General features: G+C 39.2%; 1 protein-coding gene and 1 long non-coding RNA gene across 3 annotated transcripts; one reads left to right on the top strand and one right to left on the bottom strand.

Moving 5' to 3' along the window:
* Window positions 1-246: 246 nt before the first annotated feature.
* LOC119961809 lies at window positions 247-5,050 on the top strand. 2 transcript variants are annotated; one of them, XR_005459747.1, is made up of 4 exons: window positions 247-408; window positions 1,439-1,528; window positions 4,376-4,478; window positions 4,973-5,050. It is a non-coding gene; the product is annotated as an uncharacterized LOC119961809 (long non-coding RNA). The 2 variants fall into 2 exon arrangements; XR_005459746.1 differs by lacking the exon at window positions 1,439-1,528.
* mstnb (myostatin b) lies at window positions 2,440-9,828 on the bottom strand. The gene is made up of 3 exons (XM_038789155.1): window positions 8,925-9,828; window positions 6,938-7,311; window positions 2,440-3,801 (listed from the first exon to the last, which is right to left on the bottom strand). Exons 1-3 carry the CDS (start codon window positions 9,328-9,330, stop codon window positions 3,421-3,423), a joined length of 1,161 nt encoding a protein of 386 aa, XP_038645083.1. The 5' UTR covers window positions 9,331-9,828; the 3' UTR covers window positions 2,440-3,420.
* Between the last annotated feature and the right edge of the window lie 1,877 nt (window positions 9,829-11,705).

Below are 11,705 nucleotides of genomic sequence, written 5' to 3'. Positions count from 1 at the left end.
GGAGGACGAGGTGGCTAGGTAGTGCCACTGAGTCCCTGACATCACCCTCTATGAGCACGTGCCTGCCGGGGCTCCTTATCCGTGAGGAGAGGCGCCACGTGCTGCTCCCTGTCAGACATGGGAGGGTGCCGCGCGCGGTATGAGAGAGAGGAGGAGGAGGGGGGGGGGGGGGGGGGGGGGGGGGGGGTGTGCGCGCGGCGTGGGCTCGAGAGCGCGCGCACTGGGCCGTTATCTGCAGCATGGCGGCGGGGGGGAGAAATAGGAGGTTATTTGCCCTCGGATTATGGGGGGAGGATAATGTAAAATAAAAGGGCTGTGTGATGTTTCCACGAAATGTATCTCCCTCACCCCCCACCCCTCCCATGCCACACTTAACTGACACGAGGAGGATTATTCTATTAGCTGTGTGTGAGTATCTTTCTCAGATTTATTTTTAGTATCGTTTCGAGCTGTGACTCGACACTCGCGCGCAGTGTGAGGGTGGGCGAGGGGAGACTCCAAAAACTGTCCCAATGGCCTGAAACACGCAAGATTGTGCACTTATCACTTTAAGAGAGGGATGATTTTAGGCATCTTTTACTCGTGTAAAGGCCGTGGCTGTTCCATGTAACAATTGTTGATACAAACGGCACGCAGTCAGAAAGGGCACCTGATGTGTGTTTAATATTTATGAACAATGTAAACTGGGACATGGGATATTCTTGCAAAAGAGATAGAGGGCACCAGGATTATGTGGCTAAAACATGTGCCGATAACACTGCCTTGTACAGTTGAAGTGACAGAGATGTTTCCAAATGTGGATAACTTTGCATAACTAAGCTGGCATCCTATTATCTGCTTCTTGTAACGCAATCAACGCAATGTGGGGATGTATTTGAAATAGCATTTATTTCTTTAAAAGTGTAATGGTGATATTATAGTAAATTGCTATTGACTTTATTTTATTTTAGTAACGTTCAGCAAACGTCATCAAACCCTGGAACGTGTTTGTGGAATGGAAAATGTTGGGGTAATGGTGGTCACCTGTTGACCCACTGCTCTTGTCAATGAGCGGTTATTTGCCAAACGTTTCTACGTATGGGAGAAGGAGGTGGGGTTAAGTCTATTGATACTATTATTGGGGAGTTGAATGAGTTGGTGTTATGGTTATAATGTATCTATGGGAAACACTGTTTGCATCCCGAGTATCAAATTACCTAGTCTTCTGAATTAGCATATCTATTTAACTATTCAGTTAAAGCTGCCTTAAATCTGAGCAGGGTTGCCAATTCTGGTCGGATTCATCACACGTTCTAATCCCGCCAACACCAGGCCTACCCGCCTTTTTTCCCAATTTCCAACCGTTTTAGAAATACTGTAATAAAGGAATGTTCAATAAAAATGAAAACTAACAGTTGCTTTGATTTATACCCACACCCACCCGTTTTGCTGACAACAGTGTCCAGGGCAGATTTAATCCCTGGAAACTCTCCTGTAGAGTAGGCAGCCCTAATTGTGGGTGCAAGGAAGCAAAGAAGATATATGTAATGTAAGTGACAGGAACAAATTTTTTTGATTCAGTTTGATTTTGTTGTCTGTTGTTTAAGTGACCAATTCTGAGGTGATCGCCTATAATTTCTATCCTCTTCTGATCTTAATACAAATGTTAATTTACAATGTTGCTATTAATGTTGCCATAACGTATGTGAAAGGGACACTAATTGAAATTTGGGCATCGATTTCGTCAATTGGCAAATCAATTATCATTTTTGTATTCATGTAACGTAATCAAATTAATAAACCTAAGCTTGCCATTGGCAGCGTACTTGAAAGGCGTGGTTGGATCAGATATCCAATTGCACAACATATAGGCATGGAATCAGGAAGTATACGAGTTTTATATTCGCGCTATTTAATTTAGCTGTAGATCTGAATTGCCAGTGTCAATGATCCAGTGTTTTGGTCTTGTATTGATGGAAAATGTATCAGCAGATTGGAAAGAGACCATCAATTTAAACACATGTTACTACCATGAAAGGGGTGGGAATGTTTTGAGCTCTTATTTGACCACTTTGTGGAGCAACACTCCCCATTGTTAGCGGAACTGACTGTGCACGCAGTACACCTTCAGGTGAACTTTTACAGTGTACATTGCAAAATAAAATCAAACGGTCTTGCAAAATAGTGAGTTTTAAAATTGTATATTTAATAAAATAATTGCTTTTAACGTGAATGATATAATGACCCGAGCCGAATAATGTACAAGAATGATTTTGTACAATATCTTATTCTACAAGAGACTCTATACTGTCATCAACCACTGTGACTTGAAGAAAAAGATCACCACGACAGTGCACCCATTGCAGTACGGCATATTGCTCATAATCGGCACAACCCATCAGTTATTCTCTTTCATAGTGTTTTCGCTATCATGTTTTCTGTTGTGTATTGTACTTGAGATACAGCAAAAGCAAGCACCTTTATTCACTGAGTACAATAATGTGAGTTGTATCAAATCTTGCTCTTGGTAGACATGTTAAATCATACCAACCATGGAAAAAGATGAAAAGTTAACAAAAAAGAAAAACATTTACAAAGTGAATGCCATGTACACATTATTCAATGAACAAACGCAGTCATATCAAATTCAGTTTTTACAACTTTGTAGCAACCAATTGAGTTATCTCTATTGGCTTGCCGTAGTGCAAACTGTAATGTTGCCAAGGCAGAATTCAATCAGGGTCTTAACACTTATCAGACTTGTGGTTTTCCTGTGCATTTTGCCTTAAACATTGTCCACAGACATAGTGCTTCTGTTAGCTTCGAAAGACAGCCCTCTGTCCCTTAATGCCAATGCATAAAATTCATGTTTACAGTAGTTCAGACGACTTTGATAATGTAAATGCTCTTGTTATCTGAACCAAGAGTTAGATATTGTAGTCAAACGTTAATATCTGTTGTAAATACACGAATACAGTTTATATATCTGGCTGATGACGAAGTAATTCTCTGATCTGAGAAATGAAGTGTCAAGTCTATGTCAGAAAGCTTCTGAGCTCATTTTAAACACGCAATGGTATTTTATTTTCTATTATCGGACACATCTTATACTTTTAACGAATTCGACAAAGTTGGGATTGGAATCGCTCGTATTTATTTAGATTTGGATGAATTTGTATGGGGTGTTCTGTCTTGCTAGAAATGTATACTGGCTCCTCTAGTTTGAAATGGTACCGTGGACTGGACCGTTGAATTCGTTGTGTGTTTTGGAATCTTGCTGTTCTCGTTCGGCCCGTGTTATTAGTTTTTTTTTGGGGGGAGCAACACAAATACAATCTCTTCTTTGCCTATTGCACAGTACTGGATGATGCAGAAAATCGTTGACACGACCGTATTTCGCACGTCCAGTTGTCGGGACGCATCATGTCTTTTTGGTCGTTCTCAGGAGCAGCCACAACGATCCACTACCATTGCTGGGATCTTTCCATAGATGATTTGTTCTCTTCCGTTGAAATATAACATATTTATAGGCGACATCTTCGTGGGGGTGCAGCAAGGTCCAGCCGAACCCCGGGGATTGGCCTGCTGTACGAGGTGTGTGTGTGGGAATTTCTGCAGGAACATATACTCGCATTGTCCTGAGCAGTAATTGGCTTTGTATCTCTTGGGGGCTATTATCCAGTCCCAACCGAAAGCCTCAAAGTCTACGGTGAGGGGGTAACGACAACAGCGAGATTCAGTTGAGTGTTCGTCACAGTCAAGACCAAGATTTCTTCTGGATCGTCTGGATGTTTCAGTCACCTTTACTTCCAGAAACGGTTGCTGTTAAGATAAATTGACATGTTAAAGCAAACTCGTATTCTCCAACATTTGCACGCTATTTCCATCCTTTTAAAACTGCAAAAAAAGAAATACTGTTACATTTGCGTTTTCCCCTCTAAATCAGAGGTCATTTAGCATCCAGTCACAGCAGGAAATCATGCACTGAAACGAATAGAACTCTTAAGAAACACCGAGAAATTCGACAATGATGGTCAGAAATGTAACGTTATCGCAATCGGGCAGTATGGGAGCAAATGTCTGACCTTTCCCTACGCACTCACACAAACATAATTTGTGTTTTAATATTTACCGGTTAGGGTGTTTTTTTATTTGTCTGTGGTTAACTGTTGTACAAGGCTTCATGGAAAGTTCATTGACTTTTGATAATATCGGCACATTTGATATCCCACTTTTGGCAAACACAAAGTTGGTTTCAATTCATATGGGTTCTACTTAATCTGAATTTTGTAATCAGATCGCTAATTTTTAAATCTTTGGAGCAGAATGGTCTTTCCCTGATTCTAAGAAATTAATATAGTGAACATTCTTATACTTTTCTTCAAATATTCTGCAGGAATGCATAAAGAGCGAAGAATAAAGCAATAACATACATTTCCATTTGAACTGATCGCGTTAAAGGAAACTGGGTGATTTGCAAAAAAAAGTAACCATTTTGTGTAAGTGTGAAATAACGTAGAAACCTATTTTAGAATTAAACATGCTGGGTATAATGTTTCAAATGAGAATAACGGCTATTGGAAGTAGAATACTTACATTTTTTGATAACTGGACGTTAATAACTTTCGGTTATAATTATGAGTTTCTATGTCCCTATATTTTCTAGAGTAACTTGTATCTATCAAGTTTAATTCTGAAATGGTCATTTTCCTTCCTGTTAATATAGTGCAAGGACTTACCCCTGTATAGGGTTATTTTATTGATGACGGTAGAGTTCAAAAATACATTATCCATCGTTCACATTATACCACCATCATTAGTGAATCAATGAAGTCCATGGGAAACTGACAAAAACTGATTTTTAAAAAATATTTTTATAATGAGGATACCGTCTTGGAAAAGTCAATTTCAAAAGAAATATGTGTGATGTACGAAATTACACCCTAACGTTTTCCTCAAAATGTTTTTTTTTCTTCTGCAAAACTGTTTACAGATACAACAATTTGGGGAGGCCATTTCTGGTCGAGACATATTCTTGGACAACACTTCCATTATTAAAGTATTTCCATTATTTTGCTCTTTAGAAATCTCAATTTACCTTACATGACATACCCTTTGGCTACCAGGAACGAGTCATTCAAAGCAGTAGTCGTCTTAAAATTCAATTTTGCGCCCTAATTTGGACAATTTCCCATTCAGATATTACCAAACACCCCCATGTTCCAGGAAAGTTGCAGTTTGTAATGTCATCAGAATCCCTTTTCTGTGAAAGATTTCTACAAAATTCCACCCATCTGGAACAGCACAAGACATAATGCGGGGGCATAAATGTGAATCTTTCAGATGTTTCCTCTGAGTGTGTATATCAATGTTAATATCCGTTCGCTGTGCTGTCTGCTGTTGATGGGATGTGGGACTACTTTGGGATGAGGAGGAGGATCCAATATTTAATTCCTACCGCGATGTGAGGATACAAAGTAACACTAAAGTTTATAAATTATAAACATTTATTCTTACAAAAAAAATCTACTGCTTCCGAGATAGCATTTTCCCCGAAGATTCTCTTTTCAGATATGCGTTGCTGCTTATGTTAGTTATTTTCTTCCCTGTGTGCGAGCAGACTGCTCTGCGCTCAGGGTAAATTGCCATTACAGTGAAATAGTTAAAACCCAGCCCAAAATTGTGTTTGCAAAGCGCAATAAGGAGGAACATGAAATTATACGTCAATGCAGTATCGCTGTATTTGTTGTAAATAAGAAACAGAATAAAGTGTAATACATTAGAACTATAAAGATTGAAATAATATTTTCTGTTCTTTTTAACTGTAAACCTCTAAACACCTACTGCAAATATTTTAAATTATTATCAAATTACAATAATAAGTACTTTCTGTGACACAGGTTAAAAAACGCTATATCGTTAAAATCTTTAACATTTTGCCATTTATACATTTTGAGAGTAACGTTAATGAAATATATTTAACCAGGTTAAATTTTATTTGTGTTCGGCCCTTCAAAATACGTACTCCTACAACTCCTGTTGTGTCCTGGGATTGTGTTATTGTTAAACGGATTAAGTATTCCATAGTTGCAACAATGTGTATCTTTTCGCTAGGTGGGAAAGTGTCTTTTTCACCAACAGGAAATGGCGAAAAACACAGCTCGTCAGCACCGTTCAGTTATTTCGAATGACTTATTCGAGTGTGCCCTGGATTTCATAATGCAGAACACCATCAAACGTTGGATATTATTACATATGATGAATACATCTTCTCTTGTCATCCGGAGGACTGATGTGAAAGGATTAGTTTTCCTTACAATATAAAATTCATTCTTAGAAGTTCATTGGATAAAGTCACACACTTCGTCTTCTAATTCTCAAGTCGTTTTGGGCCATTAGAATCAGAAAGCTATTACACTGCGCTCTCCCCCCCCCCCCTCCCCCCCCCCCCCCCCCCCCCCCCCATGTTTGTCACTTTTTAAACGTAGCAATAAATCAAGATGCCAAACATGACTGCTTAATAAATGATTTATGACATTATTCTAAGATAATGGCCTTATCTGATTTTATTTATCTAAATTCGACATTAAATCCAAACGTTTTATGTATGGTAAAAATATTATAGGAAGCAAATAACCTAGAGTGAAATTTGGGAATATATAACAGTATGTGACTTTGTGAACTAAAGGAACCCCTTTACTCTTTCAGCATGGATGTACAGGAGAACATTTAGTATCAGGCTACTTTGTGACGCCCTAAATTCAAGAGCCTTCTAAATACTTTGCGCTACTCATTAAACAAATGCAAGTTATTATTTCTTACAAAATTGGCATCGTTTTCATAATTCTCATTATACCTGCTCCCTTTTAAGCTTGGTATGTGATGTGTGGTCTTCATTAATTGATATTGTCAGAGTTGCTGCAGTACCAAAGTATTGTTGAGTTGGAGTGACACTTACCAATCCTTCCTCCCCCACCCCAGGGGACGTGACTGCCAGATCGATGCCGTTGATATCAGACGCATTGATTTGGATGCCCCAGTTCGATTCGGGTTGCTTGAGCCAGTTCTGTAGTACGCGTTTGAAGTCTATACTTTGCCAATGGCCAGTGCCGGAGTTAATGTCGAATTTTAAAGAGCGTATTGGTGTGTGATTCGTCCATTCTTGCCCCACTGGCTTTAGTCGCAGAATCTGCATGAAGACTGTTGTGGTTTGCTTCACTGGTCGCAGGTATATCCAAAGATGGGCTTTGACTACTTTATTGAACTGCATTTTGGGGCTGATCTTGAAGGAACAACATTTCGGTTTGTCATCGACTTGGACACTAGGTTCAGCTTGAACAAAAAGGTTTAAAATATGTGCACGTGAATGATGTTGCTTCAAGCCTTACGTGTAATATAACTCAAATATAAAATACAACCAAGCATTATTTCAAACTCACGGAGCAAATACACACACGAAAACAATCATGGTAGTATTCTGTTGTCATTTTTTGAAGCAATTAAAGGCTAAATACATATGCAGATTTAATAGTGAACCTTATTTAGGGGAATGCAATTGGTGCAACTGACTTGTAAAAAATAGATGAATTAATGCATGGTATAAAATTATTGTCTGAGATTTATTCCCCATTTATACCTAGCCTGTGTTGAATAGCTAATCAGAACTATTTTTTTATTTGCCACATTCTAGGTATTAATTGTTGCTTAATGCAACAGTACACAATAAAATATGCACATTGATAATGCATATGTTATGTGTTAAACATGTGTATTTGGCAATAGGCAATAAAAACACATATTAAAGAGGACTCGTTGACCCCTTTGGTCATCCTTCCTTTAATATAAATATTGTGAGAGTGTTTCACTATAAATTGGCCTCAACCTTATCTTTCTGACTGGATATTAATCCCCCATTTTTGCAGATGTAGCATTTAGTAACCAAGGCGCGCGGGCTGACAGAGCACTTAGGCAGCTGCAGTTACCCGTCACATGCTTTGCAGTTAAAATGACCCTAATGACACACTGAGGTCATGACACCATTTGCTAGTAGCTATTAAGTTATTCCTCTACAATGAACACTAATATGCCTTTGGGACAATAGCATCTTTCTTCCCATCTAACTCAGCAAGAAGAAAACCAGTTAACTATATTGAAAAAAAGATAACGTATTGATTTTGGAAACAGTGATGGAAAGCCACATAGTCTTAAGTTAGAATATAAACTGCTGAAACGCGTAATTAAAACTCTTTCTGAATGGCTCACGTAATCCTCATTAGTTACATTCATTTGTTGTTTCACGGCAGTGGCTTGAGGAACGGTTTGCATGGGCCTAACTCGGTTAAGGTTCATAGGGTCACCTCGAGTGAATAATAATTTCTCCTCAACTAAATAGCTATCTAAAATATAATTTGATGGAACAAATTAAGTTTTGCATTGTGAGCTCTTAAAAATGGTGTTTTTATAGTCCTAGGTTATAAACATGGTTTCCTAAGTTTCAGGTGCACAGGAAATATAAACAGTTGCTAGTTAAGATCTCCTTGCTTAACTCCAACAGAGCGTGTTTGTGAGTTCTTCTGAATAGCTATAACGTGGACAAATAAAGATTCTTTTTTCCTTAAAGTTTACACTTCTCGTTAAGTGAGTTACGACCTTAGTATGTTGGTGCGTATTGTAAAGGAAAGGGAAGCCTTTTGAAACAGAATAGATGAAAAGATCACAATGAGGTCGCGATTTCCATGGCTAATAAAATCTTTGTCGAGCCGTTTGCTTTAAGTGCAACACACATAATAACCTACAACCAGCGATATTAGTCTCTCAATTGAGAGCAAATGTGTAAACATTATGGCATCGCACAAGTTGCAATGTTGTACTGCATCAGTCGTTATTTAGAGAAAACTGAGTTTACTGCTAATATATTACTTTAGGTACACTGGCCTACTACTTACGCTCCGTGGCCATGGTGATGAGAGTTTCAGTTGTCGCATGATAATCGTCCTCTTCTAATAAGGCGTCATTATTGTCATCCCCTTGGATATCATATTGATCAAGCAGTTGCTGCAAAGGAGGAGCTTTCGGTAAAAGTTGGTTCACTGTATCCCGGCTAATGTTGGGCGCTTCTTTGAGACGCAATTTGCTCAGAATTTGCGATTTGATAGACTCCAGTCTCAATGCTTTATTCTCCTTTCTCCACCTACAAGCTGAGCACTCGGACACGTTATAGTCGCTATCTGGCCCTTTTTCTAGCGGTTCCGTTTTAATATCTGTCAAATTCGCGTGAGCACCATCTCTGCCACCCACTCGACCAAGTGCGCCAAAGAGAGCCAGGTAAATGAGTACTTGGGATCTTTGCATGTTCCCAGGTCTTGAGGTGGATCCTCTTCTGTTTCCAGCTAAAGCTTGTTAGAGGCTGGTGGGCTGGGATATGGCCAAGCACACTGGTAAATCTCATATATTCCAACACGGCTTTTTATACCACAACTTTGGCTTCACTATTGTGTCGTAAAAATCAACGATTGGCTGCTGTGCCAACAAAGAATCTAGCTGTCAGAACTGAGACCTTTCTCTGTCACTCACCGCCAGCGCAGCGTCATTATTTTCAACTTCGCTCGTGTGTTTATATCGCCTGTTTATTCCGATGAACGTTAACCGAGACAGGTCGCACAAAGCGTACCACGGCGATCCCTTTTCCTCGCATGAAGGAAGTTGCTTCGTCTCAGAACGTCAAATCTCACCACTCCCCGCTGCTAGGCGCAATATGCAGCCTTTGTTTCCAATTTTCTGCAGCTTTCACAGAACATCTTTTCCCAATTGTGACTGATCCTCTCCCATACTCACTCACTCGGTCTCCCTCCCTCTCTCTCTCTCTCTCTCGCCCCTAGTAATTATGAAATAGTTCATTCAGTCTTTCGAAAGTTCGACCTCATTCACTTGGGTAACAACAATTCCTCCAGGTTTTAGATAAACAGCTGGGCATTATCCTAGCACTCCCTCAGTTCTTGCCGTCATCGGTTTCCGCAGTACGCTAAAAAAAAAATCGAGTTAAACACACATAACGCGACAACCATTAGCCACTTTTCAGTGCACGATTTGTAAACCGCCCATTGACCGCTTTGGTTTGGCGCGCTTTAACGCAGTCGGGTTGGGGAGCAGCCGTTAAACCTCTAGATCGTTTTTTTATTTTAAAAAAAAGTCGCTATTATTTATTCCACACTTACAGATCGTTAAAAAAAAGGTTGTAATTGGCGCATTTGCTTAAAAAAGAATTCCTGCATAACGTAAAAAATAGCGGCTGCAATGGACATTGTGGCGAAACAACCAACCCATCAAGTGAAGTTCCTGTGGTAAATGTATGTTTAGGCAAATCTTGGAAGTCTTATGAAACCTTACTGCCTGTTAACTTTTTATCTGAAATGTAGACGAAGACAGCTAGTGTGCACACGCATTATGCCCACATACACTCAGTTTAGAAATTCTAAAATGATTAGAAGCAAATTCCCAATGATGCTCCGTAATATTTATACACCACGTTAAGAAAACTGTGCCAGAGCGGAGTCAACCATTCAAGTGTTGTCAAATACTCGTGCTGCTATAGTTTCTGTTGCGAGCAAATTGGTAGGAACTATTAAGCGTCACAATATGCTGCATAGGTCGCCTCATCTAGTAATAAACTTACACCTCCTTCAACGTCTGAGCAGCACACGCAACGCTTCGATTATTGTAAAATCTTCAATTAAACAGGCAATAAAATAGCCTGAAAATCTGACGTCCTTCTCTAACATTCTCAGAAAAGTGACCTGGTTTGCTGTCAACTTCGAAGTTCACTGCAGAAAGTAACGATAACGAATGCACACCACGAACGGTCAGAAGTTTTAAGATGTCAATTAAAAAGACATGCCATTTAAAAAGACAGGATTGGCGAAGACCGTGCGTATTTTTTTAAAGGCTGTTAAATTGCTGGGACTGCATACACTCTGTACACTTTCGTGGTTTCAAACGTTGTCTTCATTCCCGCACGTAAATGCAATTAGTCTAAAGTACAATGTGTAGCAAATATTTTAAGTTATTAATTTAATCAGTTTTGTTGGCACTGCACCGCCGGGTTTTTGAAGAAATCCGAAAAGGTTCGGCGTAGTGCGAATCCAGACATTATGTTATACTTTCCTGCAGAAGTTAAAAGAAGGTAACATGATTGGAAGGAATGACCACACAATAATTTCTCCATAGGCTTCTCTTTTCCGCTGAAAAAATACCACGTGCTCCAATGTAAGCATGGACGGGAAGATTACGTCTGTATTTGTTCTGTGTACCTCACTGAACGTACTTACGCATATTACTGAAAAACTATTCAGAATTTACCACATACAGTGGTTTCTATACCTTCCCTTTTTAAATGTTTTGGGGTTAAGACAACATGTCATCGCGGTATTTAAGTAAATTCAGGCAATAAACAAACTGATTCGGGAAGTATAAATTAGGTATGGAACTGCAGGTCAGGATAAAACATCAAAAACTTGTAGCTGCATTTCTTATAATTATTCATCGTTCCCCGTTTTTTGCCTCAAAGAATATGCGTTATAATATAGCTCATGTTTAAAATTCGGGCGGAATGCGGGGCGAGCATTGATATAGTGCCCCCCCCCCCCCCCTGCTATTTAGCGATAATAACTTTGCAGAGCATTTGATTTTTAAAAAATCTTTATTTTATTTCACAAATCGAAATTTATACC

The sequence above is a fragment of the Scyliorhinus canicula genome, chromosome 2 (assembly GCF_902713615.1).
Source record: "Scyliorhinus canicula chromosome 2, sScyCan1.1, whole genome shotgun sequence".
In the NCBI taxonomy this organism is placed as follows: domain Eukaryota; kingdom Metazoa; phylum Chordata; class Chondrichthyes; order Carcharhiniformes; family Scyliorhinidae; genus Scyliorhinus; species Scyliorhinus canicula.
The sequence above is the reverse complement of the archived record's forward strand: the minus strand, read 5'-3'. Positions and strand labels throughout refer to the sequence as shown.

What these genes read in the sequence shown, in the direction of transcription:
- mstnb (XM_038789155.1), bottom strand. Translation starts at nt 9,330, where the DNA reads ATGCAAAGATCCCAAGTACTCATTTACCTGGCTCTCTTTGGCGCACTT. An exon ending in CATCACCATGGCCACGGAGC is followed by an intron (nt 7,312 to 8,924) that starts GTAAGTAGTAGG and finishes TTTTTGTTCAAG; the next exon opens with CTGAACCTAGTGTCCAAGTC. An exon ending in GGGTGGGGGAGGAAGGATTG is followed by an intron (nt 3,802 to 6,937) that starts GTAAGTGTCACT and finishes TTATCTTAACAG; the next exon opens with CAACCGTTTCTGGAAGTAAA.